Source organism: Argiope bruennichi, chromosome 9 (assembly GCF_947563725.1).
Source record: "Argiope bruennichi chromosome 9, qqArgBrue1.1, whole genome shotgun sequence".
NCBI classification, from domain to species: Eukaryota; Metazoa; Arthropoda; class Arachnida; order Araneae; family Araneidae; genus Argiope; species Argiope bruennichi.
The window spans coordinates 22,095,733-22,114,385 of NC_079159.1; the positions used below are offsets into that span (position 1 = coordinate 22,095,733).

Below are 18,653 nucleotides of genomic sequence, written 5' to 3' on the forward strand. Positions count from 1 at the left end.
ATCGATTTTTCGTGCTTTTGTAAAATATGCATTCTTTTTTCACTTTCAATCGTCGATTGTATATTTTGCCTTAATATTTTTAGTAAAATACTTGGAGCTTAAGATCAAGAAATAATAAAAATGTCATCACCGAAAGAGTAGCAGATTATATCATACGGCAATTATTGAATTATACAAAATGTAGGGGGACAAGACTCTTTATAACTTCATTATTAGGTAGATGAATATAATAAACGAGTTTCAGGAGCAGTTATTTTATTAATTTCTAAGTCCCAAATTTCACAAGACAAAACAAACACTGACAAGAATATACACGACATTCACTTAGAATATATTCTAATAATGACCACCCAAGAAGGATCATGTCAAATATACCTTGATGTTATTAAGGTATGACCCTCAAGAAGGATCATGGGAAATATACCCTGATGATAATAAGATAACGCTCTCTGTTGTATCAAAAGAGAAAGCGGTAGAGTTATGTAACCACTACAAAAATAAATTTCATAATGATATATCCTATCTAATGATAACATGTTGGTTTATATGTCACATAAAATATTTTTAAAAGCTCATGCGGATGTTTAGCATTTTATTTACAAAAATCAGACTTTCTATTTAATATTAAAAACTTAATTGGTTTTATTTTTTATTATCTTCTTCCAGCATCTAACTCAGAAGCAACGTTATATTGCCTAAAATTATATCACATTTTTCATATTATCACATTTTTCAATTTATATTGTATTTCAATAGATAGATAGAAATATTTCAGCCTAAAAAACAATCGCTCATTTGGCAAAAAAATGTATTTTTATTTATTATTTAGCAATTCTTCTGCGCAACTTAGTAATATCTCTACATTGTTTCCAGCAGCAAAACCCAGGAAATGCAAAAACAGCAAAACTTTAAAAAGAAAGAAGACATTACTTTCGATTCTTTTAGAAAATATCTAAGCGGCTCCACTTACACAACCAATTCATTTCATAAGCGAAAAAAGAACGTGCAATTTTAGACTTCTCATTTTGTTCCAGAAAAAAAAGTAAAAGCAACAAAGGTTTCGTGCGCGGAGGCATTGTTGCGCTATTTTATTCTATGAAATTTTTCAAAAGTAACACGTTTCATATCTCAGGTATATTTTCTCATTTACTTAACTTGGCGTAGCGGCTATTGGCCCAGAATAATAAGTACCCAAGAATTCTTCATTTGTGCGTTTCTGATGGAAGCGTTCGTTCTTCTAAGGTTCATTTTTAAAACGCTCACGTGCCCTAAAATCACGCTATTTATCTTGAACAAAATATTTCAACTCTTTCTTTTATTTAAGTAACAAATATTCTTCTGAAGTTTTGGAAGACAGATTTATTAATAGTTTGATTATTGCGGCTATTTTTAAACTTTTTCTTCTATTTTATTTATGTTTAAATCAAGTATATGCCATAAATTTTATGTAAAATGAAATATGGCTGAAATCAAAATATGTTTTTGATAACCTTTCATTTCTTTCACTTTTTTTTACAAAACAAAGTGTAATTTGATAAAATTGTCGAAGCATATCTCTCATAAGAAATTTAGATGTTACTTCTTTATTTATTTAATTGAATATTTTGCATAATTTATCCACAACAGCTGTCCTTTTTAACATCAGAAAGATATTAGGTAACGTCAGATTATTTATTAATAACATCAGTGAGATAGTAAATAGAGTCATAAAATCGAGGAGTCATAATGTCAGTGAGTATCAGTGACTCATAGAATAAACAAAATATCGCGAAATTTTAAGATTTTTAAAAATTTAATTTTTACTTTTCTTTGTGAAAACCGATTATTTTAATGCCACATGAATTTGTATAATAACACTCTTAAAATAGGACTTTATTTTTGCCGGGTAATTCGGAAGATAAATCTTATAGACTTTTCTAGAAGAACCTTAATTTTTCTTTAAAAAATAATGCAGATATCGTTTTGTAATTTTCACCATGTTTTACTTTCTGTGCACTACATACATAAGTGGAATTATGAAAATTTGCTTAAATTGAGACATATTAAATATATCTTTCTATATATTACACTTATAAGAATGCTTCATAACAAAAATAAAATCCAAACTTTTATGTTATTTGTAAATCTTGCCCTAACATTTAATGGTAAGATAGAAATACAACTTATTAATAAGTTCTTCAGGTGCTAAATGGTGCATTTCTTTCCGGAAAGATTCTGATCAAATAAGGTTTAATAATTTCCTAATTTAGAAAAAAAAAATTCTTTATCCCGCTTTTCAGGTAAGAAAATCGTATTTCTAACCAGTTTTCAATATACTTTTGACTTTTCACTGATACATTTTTCAGAGGTCATTTCTCAACAAATTTTTGTGCAAAATATCCAAAATATAATCATTAGGGGACGTTTTCACAATAATATACCCCGATGGCAGTCATATATATGAAGTTGATTCATATGCTCTGTTACAATTAGTTGCATTATCGTTTATTATTAATATTAATATTTCCAGCTTCATTTTTAATAATAACACTCCTCTTCTATAATAAACGATTAGTTATAATGGCAACAGCATAACAAGTAAATGTAAAGAGTGTATGGAAAACTCCCTTGCCAACAAACTCGTACGTTTTATGGCTCATATGGTTAGTGAACTACTTTCAAATTGTTTATCATTCAGTTATGCCTTAATGACAAAAGATAACTGGGATTCCTTTAAGTGAAAACTGAAATTCTATCTGAAATGTATCTTTTCAGCGCTTTCATAAAGTGCTGAAAAGATACCTTTCAGATAGAATTCCTAATAAATGATGACAAACGAAAGAAAAAATATTTTAAATATGTTCGTACCCTGTCAAAGAAATATTTTGAAACTTAATGCATATTCTACATATCAAAATAATAAAATAAACTCATAAAATATATTCGAAGCAATAAATACACTTTAACGAGAGAAGTTATTAATCAAATAGACATGATTGTTTTTACTGAAGAATTCTGCAAAAAAAAATACTCCACCTAACAATCAAAATATGTAGAGTACAACGTAATTTGTTTTTAATTGATATTTAGAGTTAATTATTTGTTTCACGAGAAGATACAATGCATAAATTAATTAGTCGAAACATTGTCTTCTTTCTTTCTTTTTTTATGAAAACTAAGAAAACATTTCTCTTTCGAAACTCTTTGAAGTAAAACATTTAAGAAAATGAAGGAAAGAAAAAGAAATGTTCTTTTCGTAGAAAATTAATTTGTTTTGCATCTCAGTGAGCGAGGGCATTTTAAGAGAATTTATTTTTCCTGAAGAAAAAAAAATGAAGAAAGTTTATTTATAAAGCTTATTAGTAGAATTCACATAAAAAAGGGGAAACAAATATGAAAAACATTGTTTTTCTACAGGTCTGCCCACAATTCTGAAAAATCTGGCGATTCTTGTTCAGAAGGCTGTACGTGTTCCACACGAGAAGAGGAAAAAATTAGGGAGAATATACCAGGTTAGCAATATTTATTTTTATTGATAATTTTGAAATTTACTGAGAAAGATAATTTTTTGGATTTAATTAAAGTTTTATATTATTTTTTAAGCCAAGAATTATGAATACTTCCTTCAGAATATATTGTAAGGTTTTTTACCAGGAAAACGAGGTCAATTCTATCATTTTCAGACAAATGATAATGTTATACATTATAAAATACTCTTAATATTCCTGCCAAAAATTATTTATATTTAATTTCTAAAAAAGTGTATATATATATAGTTAATATTAATTAAAAATGTGTATGAATTTTTAATAAATTAAAAATATGTAATTATGAAACTTATTTATATATATTAATTGAATCGTACTCTTTAACATTATTTAAATTATTAAAATTTTTCACAAACATTATTTATTAATGATCATAAGGCGTATTAATTAATAGAAAAAATCGTTAGTTATGTTTCTAGCTTTCTTTTCGTTAAGATTTACTATTCTTAAAATTTTAAATTTTTAGTTTGAAATGTATTCTCAAAGGATATATATTTTGTAAATTTCTTTTCAATCGTACGAAATTCAAATAAAATTCCTAAATTTTGGCACTCGGGTTGTTTATTAATATATACTATACATTATCCATACTAATTGATTCATTTTGTTTTTCATGGTTGTTCTATATTTTGTGCCAAATTTATCTTTACTCAGGAGTTGTATTATGAAAAATTTAATATGAGCGAGCTTATATTTAATGTATTTCACTGTGTGTTTTGATATTTAGGTTGCTTTTTTTAAAGTGTTTTTTGATTGAATCTCTTCCATATCGTATATACTACGAAAATCTGTTATACGCTTGCGTCTATTTATGGTCTTTCTGGAGAGTTTCTAACTCAAAAATGTTAAACGCCACTGTCTGTATGCAGATTTCCATTTCAGATATATTTATTTTCAAAGCATATTTTTATAATAATAAAATAAAAAGAACCTAAGTGTATAACCACATTTTCTTGAAACATAAGGTGGCTGAACATGTTTTTATTCATTTTTTCATCACCATTTCATTCACAACACCTACTTCAAAATTCCAACCAAGTAAAACCACAGCATAATCGAATCAAATCAGTCCACAAAAAAGCAATTGCAAACAATAAAACCAAATCAAACCGTATTAATAATATTGTCTTTATTGTTTTATTTTTATGTGGTTTGATTTGATTTAATTTTGTTTTGGTTTTACTAGATTAGAATTTTGTGTTTGGTGTTGCATATTCTGTTTACTGTCTGGTTTTAATGTCTTTGCTTTGTGCACATTGATTCGTCAAAGAAACCTCAATTGCTTGAGATTTTCTGGTTACAAGGGGTAAATATTGCATGAAAATCAGAATCCTTTTAGAAAAAAAAATCCATGGTTTGAATCCATGCCAAAAGATGATACTTGGTAAAGTCTTCAGACCGAATTCATTTTTTTTCTTCATTTTTTTGCAATTAATTTTTATATTTCGTTAATTTAGCTATTCGAAACAACTCATGTTTGCAATTCCTATATTTGTTTCCATAGGAATTTTTTTAAAATATATATCGTAATCGTTGAAGGAATTGCTAATCTGGAGAATACTGTTGTTGATAAATGCATATTCCGATTTATTTTCAAATAACTTTATCAAGTAATTCCGAAATCTGCTATTTCAGTCTAGACCTCGGCGATGTTTTATTGTAGAAATATCTTAAATTATTCTGGTAAGTAGGAAACCTTTCACGCCAAAAGACACGGATTCGTGCAACTCAAATTACTGCGAGAGGGAATCTCATTACACTTTCAAATTTGAATTTTCCGACACGAAATCTAAAAAGTGAGAAATTAGTTGAAAGAAGCTTGCAAATCATCCTGCTGATTATCTGCATCAAAAAGCAATTTGGAACTACTCTTTCCCGAGCTGGAGAGGTGTTTTGAAATTAAAAAAAGTGACGGAAACTGAAAGAATTTTATGTAAAACAACCCAAATGTAATAATATCTTTTAAAATGTTGTATTAAGATCTTTTTCAAGCAAACCCCAACTGTAATAATATCTTTTAAAATGTTGGATTAGATCTTTTTCAATCAATAGAAAATATGTTATAGAATTTATTTCAAACGTTTTCAGGATTTGTTTAGAAAATGAAATTTTTTGCTTTAAATTTAATATTTTATTTTGAATTTTGAATGTTTTCTGTAAAAAGGCAGAACAACGGTGAAAACTAGATTCTTTATAAATACTAAAAGCTTATTTGAGATAAAATGAGCTTTCCTTTGAGATGAAATATGATTTTATTTGAGATAAAATAGACTTTAATGCTAATAAAATATAGATAGGAAAATTTTTGAAACCTAAAATATTGTCAATTGGTATATTAAATGTTCATGTACCGTTATATTATTGTTGGTACAAAATTGGCAAAACAAATCATTGGGAGTAGTAACCCGAATATTTTCTTATATACTCTCTAAGTGACCTGGTGTTACAGTCTCGGCTACAGAACCGGAGAGTGTCTGGTTCCACAACAGATTTCACGGAAGAACCGTCGTGTAAGTTGGCCTGGCGCACGCTAAAACCATCGGGGTCAAACGTCCTCCCGCTGGTGTGCGGTGAACGTTTGAAGGGAGTGGGGTGCCAGCTCAGGTATCGTCCTCGTCATCTGACCGCTGTTTAAACTACGAGGTCCATCTCCAAATAGCTCTAGTGTTGCTTTAAAATGGGACGTTAATATAACCAAACAAAGCATATACTCGATAATAATGTATTTATGTACTTTTTACTACTTGCCATTGGTGACAAATAGTTAGGAGAGAACCCATTAGCGCATGATATTTGGGGAATAATTAGAGAGATGCGATAAATACACAAGTATCAAAAAATGAATTAGTATTTTGCGTGCCATTTTTCAGACAGATTGAGTCCAACATTTGATACAGATCTAAATTTTAGATCTGTATGTACCTGCACTGCACCAAATTTCATTCATTTAACTTTTTTATTTTCGTTTTATTGTGTTAAATAGTCAGTTAATAAATTTCCAAATGCAAAACTTCCTTGATATTTTTTTGCATCTCAAGAATAAAATGAAACTTTTTTTTTTGTCTTCTTCAGAATTTTTTTTGGCTTTAAACATACATTTTATTTCATATAGGATTTTAAGAATATATTTTATGTAAAAAAATCAAAAATTTAATTTATATAAAATTATTTTAAACATTCTTCCCCAAAATTATAGCTTACTTTAACTAGCTATGACTTTTTTTTTTTACTTGAAAAATACTTGTAAGCAGTTCGTTGCACCCATTTTTGTTCGAAATTCGTATACAGCAGATATTATTTACAAATTATTAGTCATAAATAATGGTGCACTAGAAATAATTCATAAACAATATTGCTACAAAAATAATACATTCATATAGCATAAACTACCTATTAGACTGTAGAACATTATTCTTAAACAAAATATAAAATTTGAAATCAAGCTAGTCAAATGTTATGTCATTTTAATTCTTCCTAACATTTGAAAATTGAATTCTTTTTCAACATTGTCGCATACTTTAAATATCTATGAAACGTTTTTGTCTGGGAAGTAGTTGTAAGCGGTTAATTTCACCAATTTGGGTTCGAGATTTCAATATAGCAGCGATGATTTATAAATTATTAGTCATAAATAATGGTGTACCAGGAATAATTCATAAATAATTTTACTTCAAAAATTATACATTCATATAGAATAAACTATCTATTAGATAGCAAAACACCTTTCTTAACAAAACATAATATTAAATTTCTAATTAAGCCAGTCAAACGATATGACATTTTAATTTTTGATAATATTTCTTAACTAAAAAATGTTTTATTTGATCATATCAGATTATGTTAGAATCTATCATTTTTCGCTCAAAATTTGTGAAAAAAAACAGAAAAGTTTCATAAATTCAGTATTTAACGTATCCTTTAAATCTACAAAAATGAGTTAAAGCAAGTCTCTCAGAGGAGCGCTAATGTGTCTTTGGAGAGACTTCCATCTGAACTAACTCTATCATTCGTCTTCTTCAAAAGTGACAGAAACTATATGACCGTAGAAAAGACTCAGCTTGATTACTTTATTCATCATCAGTGACTTATGGTCCACTGAAAATAAACTAGCTTTACTTGCAAACAAATAGTTCTGATTTATGATCATTCCCAATTTATGTACTTAAATTAAAAAAATAGATAAACTTTGAAACTTTTCTACTTCTATTAGCCGAATTTCGCTTTGAAATTTTATCTCAGAATTTTTTTTATTTATATTCTTGAGAAGGAATAGTACCATTAAAATAAATATAAATAAATAAAATTTTATAGAAAGGCCAGTCAGTAAATTAACAGGACCATTAGAGAGTATAAAGGAACCCCTGTGATTTTATCTTTGAAAATATCTCCACTACGTTTATTATATAGATTTCTTTCTTATGGTGTATCCGTAATATAATAGAAAGATTAGATACATTAGCAGAGGGGTTTCTTGTATCAAACAAAATATTATTAGAAATAAAGCCTTTTGCAAAAAAAAAAAAAAAAAAAAAAATGAAATCTACGATCACAAATTTCAAGTTATTATGTGAGAACATTATTATTTTTAGTCATTATTTGTCTTAATTAATTTAAGTCATTAACCAGTCAAACCGGTCTGAAACAATCACGAGACTTCTCTATCGGTATCTATTCTTTTCTCTCTCTCTCTCTCTCTCTCTCTCTCTATATATATATATATATATATATATATATATATATATATATATATATGTGTGTGTGTGGGGGGGGGGGGTGCGTGTGGGCGGGTGTGCGTGTGGGTGTGTCTTTGTGTGGGTGTGGTTGTGGGTGTGTCTGTGTGTTTGATTTTTGAATCCTGCCGGCTAAATAATAATATGTAACATTATTTTTGTTGGAGCAGAATTCAGGTTGAAGACATAGACGAGACGCTCTATTTTTAATTAATTTTAATATCCATTTCGTGAAAGCAATTTATTTACAGGCAGACTCAGAGCGGCACAAAAGCAGAAGTGAACAAGAGCTCGAAAGAAATGATCACTAGTCTTATATAACATAGGATTTCCGGCCACACGCCGATGGTATACATATGATACATATTGTCAAAGGAAGTATCACTTTCATTTGAAACATAGTTCTGCTGGCTCATTAGTTTTACAGAGGAATTAATTAAACCGAAAGTGGAATTGGATCACGAAATAAGAGAATATTTTTAGAATGAAGTTACTATGGGCTAAATTAAATTCTAATATCTTGGAAAGTAATTAAATTCAAATTGGAATTAATATGTCATTATACACACACACACACACACACACACATATATATATATATATATATATATATATATATGTGTGTGTGTGTGTGTGTAATTTTTTTTAATTTTAATTTTTAATTTTTTTAGCTGGCAAACAAAGTTTTGAACTCAACCTATTTTGAGATGAAAAAAAAACCCATTATATCCTCACATGCGTAATCTGATAGTCTCGTGATTGTTTCAAACCAGTTTAAACAACGCATGCGTAATCTGATAGTTTCGTGATTCTTTCAAACCAGTTTATACAATACATGCTCAATCTTATAGTCTCGAGATAGTTTCTAACTGGTAATGACTTAAATGATTAAATTGACTTAATTTGACTAAGACAATTCGTAAGAATTCAGAGAATAAATAATTTGGAAATCAAGTTGTAACTTTAGTTGGCGATAAATCGCCAAATGTGATAAACCTTTTCTGCATTATTTTATAATAACCGTAAAAGCGAAAAATTGATGCCTCAAAAGCGATGAATCACCAACTTGTTGCCTACGCATTTTGAGGCTTCAAAAACCTCAAAGCAAATCATGTGCTCACATGATAAAATAAACCTTTCTTATAAAAAATAACTGGATTTTTCCTATTGAAAAAACAGTGAATTAGTGAGCTAAATTATAGAACTAAATTTTCAAACAATTTGAAATTAAAAATAATATTTTGAATATTAATAATTTAAACACAATTTTGTTAGAGGAAGGTCTTGCACAAATATTGTATTTTTGTTTGGAATTTTTATCTAACGCATCGACATTAAGTCTGAGAAAAATTAAAATATTTTTTTTTTATACTCATGTTGAAAAAAAAAAAAAATCCCAAATTGTTAACTGTTTTAAAAATCAAGTATAGTATTTGCCATATTAAACTTTTTCATAAACAATTTAAACATCAAATTTTTATCTAAAACATTTCAAATGCCACACTGCATATTTTTCTTTTCAACGATTTTGATATCAATTAATAAAATATGAGAAATATATTTGTATTTTAATTTGTGTATTTGTATATTTCAAATATTTTGTAATTATGTTCCTAAATGGAAGCATCTGCAACTTCTACAGAATGAAAAAGATTAATTAACAAATCAAACATTAAAATTTTAATTTTAAATAGAATTTTAATATAATTTGGAAAATTTAAAATAATTAGAAAATGTTTGTACAAACAAAAAAACATAAGAATTTATAATTCGATCCATAATTTTATGGAAACCCTTTCAAAATTTACCTTTATTGCACTAATTATATTGCAGTATTGCATTAATTCCACAACTTGTCGTTATTTTTTTATTAGATAATGATTATTTTGTTATTTTTCGTTATTTTCATTAGCTTTTATTGCACTAATTGCATTGGAAACTTGCATTTATTCCCCATTTCGCATATCGAATTTTTAGTTATTATTGTTATTAGATAATGACGATAATTGAAGAGAATAATTAGTTAATTTAATTTCCTTTCGGGGATTATTTTTGCAATTTTCGTTCAAACTTTGATTCAGTAATTTCTTCAAAATCATTATGCTAATTCATTTGTGAAAATACTTATGATTATTGAAGCATCTGACGACAAAGCAGATCATTATCACCTATATTATTTCTTTAAGAAATCTGATAATTTTCATTGAAAAATCTTTAAAATATTATTTAAAATATCTGATAAATGAGATATGTCCTTAATTTATCAGATACTCAATAGCTATAAAAAAGACATATATTTCCCTTTATTATAGAACGATTTAAAGATTAAATAGCATTTTAGATCATTCAATAAAACACCTGATAATCAAATGTGCTGGTATTACAGATTATTTATAGCCAGCATAGTACTTAGTAAGTCAGACATATTTTTTTTTTTAGTCAAAAATAGAAGAATCCCCATTCAACAATAAAAGTGGAATTTTTTCCTGAGATGCCAGAACATTATCTTTTCTATTCCGATACAAAAATAAAAATAATAAAATAAAAAGATTCTTCTTTTCCGGAATACTACTATTTTATATATATTTGAATTATTAATCTAATTAGTATTTTCAATTGGATAAACAAAAATTCAAACGAATAATAGCAAACACATTCATTGTTAGTAGCATTATTTAATAAGAATTTATAGTAATTTCAATCTACCAATTTGTAGTCATCTCAAAACTTTATAAAAAAATTTTCATGAATTTTTAAGTTGGCCATTTTTAGAAAAATAAAAAAAAAGTAATCAATGTGTTCTTTTGTTATAAATAACTGTTGTTCTAAATAAATATAAATATTTTCTAACTGTACTTCCAATTTTATATCCCTAATTTTCAAATACATGTTTTTCTTTCTATGCATGGCCTTTCCCATACCTGTGAATTAATTAGAATTTTGATTTTCAAGAATAAAATTTTATACAAAATAATATTTTGTGCATCTAAAAGCTTTTTAGAATTACTTTTGTGATAAGCTACGCTGTCCTGTTATTTAAAAATTTATTTTTTCCTTCCCCATAAAGTGATTAAGCACATTTCCATGCTTGAAAGAATTCCTTTTTATCATAGTTTTTCGGAGAGATAATTCACATTCTTTTATTCATGAAATATAACTTTTAAGATTTATCATTTAATAAATTGCCTAAATTTGATAAGTTTCCATAAATTTCAAGTTGTTTGTTTTCAGTAGTCTTTTCCATTATTTTTTCAGCGAAGTTTATTTTTAATAGATGTTATCTAATCCTTTGATGCCATTTAAGTACATTTCTAAATTCAAAATAAGAAAAATATAAAACAAGTGTTTTGTCATTTCCGAATCAAAAGACATTTTACTTCATATTAAAAGCTACTATCAAGCTGTGTATGCTCTTTGTTCTTAAATGGAAAAAAGAGAAATGGAAAACTTCACTATATCAAATACTTTTCATTTAATCTCTAAAGATTGAAAACCGAGATAAAAAATATCTGAGTGCTTTAAAATATTCTTTGGAAACATTTCCTTTCCTCGTATATAGTTTTTAGTTTCAATGTTACCTTATTATAAATAACTGAATATTTTCTTTGAAGTAAATCTATACTTATAAATAAATGGCATTTGTCTCTAGATATTATTTAAATGGAAAGTCTTTTATAACAAAGATTATTTTCTTTGACATTAAGTAACGTCATAGAAAGTAACCTCTTTGATAACGTTTGATTTTTATCTTAAATCGGCTTTTAAGACATTTTGATCAGTCCCATGTGGATAAAAAGTTTGAACCCTAAGATATAGGACTGATTTTTTTCAGCATACATATTTATGAATATTTCAGCTTCAATAAATAAATTGTTCTCTATCTATTAAGCTCTCTATCTCTATCTTATGCTCTCTATCTTTATCTATATAAGTATGGGATTAATACATTCCATATCATGAATTTTTATAAGATAAAATAATCCCTCTTAAAACTACAAAATTCAATTCTAAGCTTTTAGTTTATAAATATCTTTTCGAAGGATATCGGTTATCCATTCCCACTTTTTTATGCACTCCGCATTTAAAATTACTGCTAGGATTCTAATTTGAAATTATAGGATCAGCAGGGATATGCGCAAAAAGCTGAATGTTGCTCTAATATTCCATATAATACAATAACTTATTTTTTCTTTATGCAAAACTGCAGGTGAATACTCTTTATTAGATACATTTAATGGCCAATGGATTTTATTTATTATAAATCCGTATCTTTGATTGTCCTGTCATTTATGTTTCCATATAATGAAATCCTCTTTTCCCAAGCTTAAATTGATATTATCTGAACTTTCTACGGTAACTCGGAAAAATGTACTGTTTTAACTGTATTATTTGAATTTTATTTTCTTTTAATTTATTTTGATTTTTTTTTTTGACACATTGCTGTTAAACGAAATAATATTATTTAAAAATTGTCTTGTGAGTACCTTCATGTTAGAAGATTCAATAAAATGTGTAGATATTTATCGCCTTGATTTGTTTTTTTAAATTCATCCTTTACAGATGAAGATAACGAATTTAAGAACTCATAAGTAAATCCTTGAAACTTGTAATGGAATGATTTAAATTATTGAACTTGAGTTTAAAGAGCTTTTAAGCATTGCGATCCACTTTTTACAAACCAAATTGTCACGAAAAAGTGAAGAACTACGCTGTTAGTTTAAACAAACAATTAGATTTATTAAAACGAAAGAACTCGCAATAACACGAGACAGAGAACTTACCCATCACTGAGGGGGGATCAGCATTTATCCACATATAGAATGTTCTAGAACAATCCAATTTGAATGTTTAATATATATTTAGAACCTTCCAGAACTTAGATAAACAATAGATATCAATTTAAATAAGATAATTCAGTCAAAATTTTTCGATCAGGATTTTTCAGTCGATTTTTGAGAAATTATGTATATATTTTTTTAATATTCTTAATATTTAAACATTTTACTTTATAAACTTTTTAGAATTTGGTTTCTAACATTATTTTTTGGGACCTTGCGTTGATTTTTACATTTTCATTTTTATACGCCTTAATGCTATTTTGTATCTTTAGATACTATTTTCCCAAATTCTAAACTTTTATAGAATTTTCTTATAAAAATTTTATAAATTAAAATATTATCCATTTTTTTTAAAGTTAGCATAATGAATTCTGAGTATGTTCTGCAGTTACTGGATTAGAGAATAAGCAATATATTAATTTTGAAATATTTTGTAATTCTTTTATTGAATCACAATGGGAAAAAAATTGAAAATTCCTAGATATTTATCTATCGAACTCCAGTATTAAAAGAACTGATAGAAATAGAGCTTATTTTTAGTTTAGGATAGAGATAATATTATTATAAATTCATCTGCTAAGCAAATTAATTTCTTTCAGCTTATAGATATTCTTGATTTTTTTTCTTTTTTTTTTTCCTTATTTCGAATAGCAGTGTATGTTTTCTATCTGTATAGTTTTTATCCGGTCATATTCTTTCTAATCCGTAGGCTTCCTCATCTATTTGTTTTTTCTTTCATTTTCTCTATATATTTGGTTATTTATCTGATAAATCAATAAATTATAATAATTTAGCTTTATAGCTCTTGTTTAGCCAAAACAACTTTTTTTCCAATTAACTTTTTTCACACATAACCAACCCTTCCCACTTAAAAATATTTTGGTTTCGTAGATGTTTTTTTTAAAATTTCTTTATGCAAATATTCAAAAATTTAGCTCTTTTCGAACTTTTCTCAAAACAAATTATCCTCAACATATTCACATACTTGAAAAATTGCTGGAAGCATTGGCAAGATGTTACTCTAATTAACGGTTTTGCAATTTTATGAGTGTTTTATTGATTTTTATGAAAGTTTTATCACATCAATTTCTATCAATTGCAAGATATTATTGGCTGCTTAGTAAAATATTTGCACTTTAGTTCCTGATAATAATTAAACTTACTCAAGACTCATTGATACCATACTCTGCTTTTCCTTGCAACAAAAAAAAATTATTCACTTAGAATGAAGAGATGTTTGGAGATTCACTTATGATATGGCATAGATTCACTTGCAGTATTAAAATCACTAATACTAAACAAAATATTCGAGACTCATTTAAATCATAAAGCCCATTCGACTCAAATATTTTTCTCTACATAACATCAATTTAAAAATGCATCTTCTCTAAATATAGCACTAGAATTACAAAAGAATACTTCAAGAAATAAATTCTACAAAAACTGAATTATCATTCGCTTTCTTGGAAGTGGGTTTTTTAAAGAAAATACCAACGGAGCACTACTACTAGGTCGACAAAGCCTTTGTCATCCCTGTCGTTGTCCTTTTTAAGTCGGAGGGAACAAAAGAAAATAATTTGACTTTATAATTTTCATCACCACATTTCATGTTAAGAGGGAAGAAGTTTCACATACTTTCAGATGGCCTTGAGAAATCAGAAATATATTAGCTTGACTCAGGAACTGGGGAACGCCTTGGCGATTTTTTTTTCTGAACCAAAGTGGGAGGTGGGGGGGGGGGGTTGTTAAGCTGTCGGAGTAAAATGGGGTACATTTCTTAGAAAAAAAATATCATCAAAGAATTCGGGGAAAAGATCTAGGCTTTATTAGCATAAAGGCGCTTTGAGATTACGGCGTTGGGATTTATTCCTAAGAAATGAACGTAAGGAATCGAATTTATTTTTTTCAAAAAGGAAAGTACGCAAATGACCATTTACGCAGAATCTTTAGAATAATCTTTAAGAAAAAAAGTATTTATGCGAGTGAGTTACTTTAATTGAAAAGGAACTCCAATGCAAGATCCTTTTTTTTTTTTTTTTTTTTTTTTTTTTGACAAGCGTTACCTCGAATGAAAAGAAATGTAGAAATTTCTTGACTTTTTAAATGGCATTTTTTAAATTAAAACCCAGCGTCATTGATCCCGGCATTTGAGTAATAAAGATGGGAGTGGAGTATTAAAATCGATTTTTATTTCGCGGAGAAATTCTAATTTAACAGACTTAATAGGTACTTTTTAATACACTTGAAATAGCGACTGGTTTACTCCCTTTATTGATGAAGTAGGTCAAGATCATCATCAAGAATACATGCAATACATGAAAAGTTCATATTTCTGACTTTTTAAAAATAACACGTTAACCTGGATATAAGAGCCGTAGGCTGTGATTTATTCCATTTAAACCTCTCATCCCTAATATCATTTGAGTTCGGATGCCTCAGAATGCTTGATAAATTCAATACCTCAATATTTGGGTACCTCAGATGTTTTTCCCAAGTAAGAAAATTTCTCAAACCACTAAAAATTTGCAGTAGTAAAATTGCAGCATCAGACTTTTCTTTAGAGATAAACTAATGAGAAATCACATTTAGCTGATGGTTACTTAGTGAATGCATGCACTGATATTCTTTGTGAGTTCTCTGGAAACATCCTTTCTTCGCAAATCCATCCATCTCCAATGAAGAAAGCGTACATTACAGTCATTCAATCAATAACACTTAATGAAGCAACGGAAGTAGTTTCTCAACAACTTTCTCGCATGCTCTATAATAAGTTTGTCATGTTTAAGAATTCCCTATATGGCATTGGTGTGCCATAGTTACGATATATTAACTTTTTGCATGAATTTTGTATTTTTTCTGAATCTATGTCCTTGGAAAATTATATGGCTATAAATATCTGGCATTCACTAATAGTATCCAAAAATCAAAATTGCGCCTTATACATGCTTCTTTCAACCGATTGAAGCAACAAATTGACACAGAACCGCACATACAGTCCCAAAATTCCATACCGTATTTGATATATTTAAATCATTGCGCTTTTGAATTATCGCGTTTACGTGTTTCTGAAAGCACAGACCGACAGACAATCAAACACGTTTCGAATATGGCTCAAAATTTGACAAGTTAATTTTCTTGACAAATCTTATGTTAATTTGTGTGTGATTTATGTTATGCTGTGTTAACACATAATGTTAAATCTGTGTACCGATCTTTATATCTCTAGTTTTCTTAGTTTTGTAATTATAGTGTTAATTTGTATTCGAACAGCCAGGCAGACTAACTTCCTCTGAACAGATTTTACTGAAAATGACAGAAATTTTCATATTTGGTGCAAAGACACTATATCAAATTTCAACCGTTCATCTAAAATCGTTTTCGAATTATTTTTGTCACAGACAACAGATAGACAGACGTACAGGTTTTGAAATAGCATTTTTCGAACTCAGAAAAATCTACAAGCTGAGATTTGTCAAAATCTCCAGTTCAAATTTTTTGACAATTGATATATTTTCTCCTGTACTATATATATATATATACAGTTGACAAAATGTTTATTTGTACACTTCAATTTTGGAATATTAAAGCTAAATAAAATAAGGTAACTAAGTTAAAATTGCAGAAATATATTCTAGTGAGGTAAAATAATAATAAAATATCAACAAAAAAACAATCACATAAACTTTAGTTGATTAATGAATAAAACTTTATAAAAACTATACAAAAAGAGTATTTGTACACTTACTTAGTGACAAATTTTAAGCATAATTATAATCATTTTATAGAAATGTAATAGTTTGTATGCATTCTATTGACTTTTACAATTGCTTAAAGACGTCTTGGCATTGATTCTATTAGCTTTTGGGTGGTTTCTTGATCTATTTCTTCCCAAGCTTCCATGAGTGCTTCTTTCAAACTATTTTTACTTGCAATATTATTTTTTTTGGACTTGAGCATCCAATAGCATCCGCAAATTTTCAATTGGATTTATATCCGGGGATTGTGGTGGAGTTTCAAGGCGTCTTGGCACATTATAAAGCAAAATTGTTTTAGTAACTATCGCAGTGTGTTTTGGATCGTTATCTTGTTGGAATAAAAAAGTGTCACCGATACCCGATTTTCTAGTATTGTCTAATAAGTTATGCCGCAACACATCAATGTAACCTAAAGCTGTCATTTTTGTGTCAATAAAGTGTAATTTTCCAACACCGTCATGAGCTACACAGCCCCAAACCCTCACATTTCCACCACCATGTTTCAGGGTCTGAAGTACATTTTTACTATCACGGGCTGTTTTATTTTTTAGCCAGATTTTTCGGATACTAGGGGGTGAAAAAATTTCAAACTTACTCTCGTCTGAAAAAATAACCTTTTTGCAGAAGTCCATCGGTTTTTCTTTGTATTTCATAGCAAATTTTAGACGCTTCTTTCAATTTACTTCAGAGATCATTGGTTTTTTTCTCGGAGTTCTGCCTTTTAAACCAGCACTATATAACACATTTCTTATTGTTTGAGCGGTCACTCTAATGTTAGAAGATGCGAGAAGGTCATCTGCATTTTTCTGAGCAGAAATTTGTGGTTTTCTAATAGCTGCTTTAACAATACTTCGTTTATTTCTTGAAGTTAATTTACTCGGTCCGCCTGGCCTGCGTTCATTTTCAACGCGTCCAGTATTTTTATATTTTCTTACGATGTAACCAATAGTTGTAAAGGGTAACTTAACCATCTTTTGAATTGCGCGATAAGATTTTCCACTTTTATTAAGGTTAACAATATGAGTTCTCATGTCTAAAGAGACTTCTTTTGATTTCGTGGCCATTTCTCAACTTTCCTCTGCGAGTGGCCTTCGCTGTTAAAAAAGATAACCTTCAATGTTTAAAAAATATAAACTACCCAAAAAATTAACTATAATGTGAAAAATTACATGAAATAATAGTAATACTTACCGGAAATATAGGTGTACAAATATACTTTTTGCAAGAAATTTTCCGAATTCGTAAGATTTAGATTTTATTTTCAATTACTTCAAAATATTTTTTTCGTTTACTTAGAAATAAGCAACAAACTCACGCTCACACGTCGCAATGACTAAAATAGTTGCTTATATGTTTCTAAAAATTTAAAAAAAAGTGGTGTTCAAATAATCATTTTGCCTACTGTATATATATATATATATATATATATATATATATATATATATATATATATATATATATATATATATATATATATATATATATATATATTATTTTCCTACATTACTATGAGAAAAAAAATAATTAAATATAATTTAATAAACAGGTGGAGATAAATTGATGACCTACTTTTGATTAACTTCGACAATACTAATATTGTTACTAATTGCTATCCAAAAGATTTAATTCTAACAGATACAAATAAAAATCAACTTGAGGCCAGCTTTCTGGATTTAAAAATCAAAATTGCTAAGGATAAAACAATTGTTGGTATATACGATAAAAGGGATGAATTCAACTTTAAAATAACAAAACTATGTAACTATCATTCCAATCTAAACTCTAAAATTTTCAAAAATCTAA

General features: G+C 27.8%; 1 protein-coding gene across 1 annotated transcript in view; it reads left to right on the top strand.

Moving 5' to 3' along the window:
* LOC129984901 (uncharacterized) overlaps positions 1–18,653 on the top strand; it is a 49,199-nt gene that overhangs the window by 10,053 nt on the left and 20,493 nt on the right. The window contains exon 5 of the mRNA XM_056094855.1: positions 3,397–3,491. Coding sequence (XP_055950830.1) covers positions 3,397–3,491 — 95 coding nt within the window. The remainder of the gene's footprint in view (positions 1–3,396; positions 3,492–18,653) is intronic.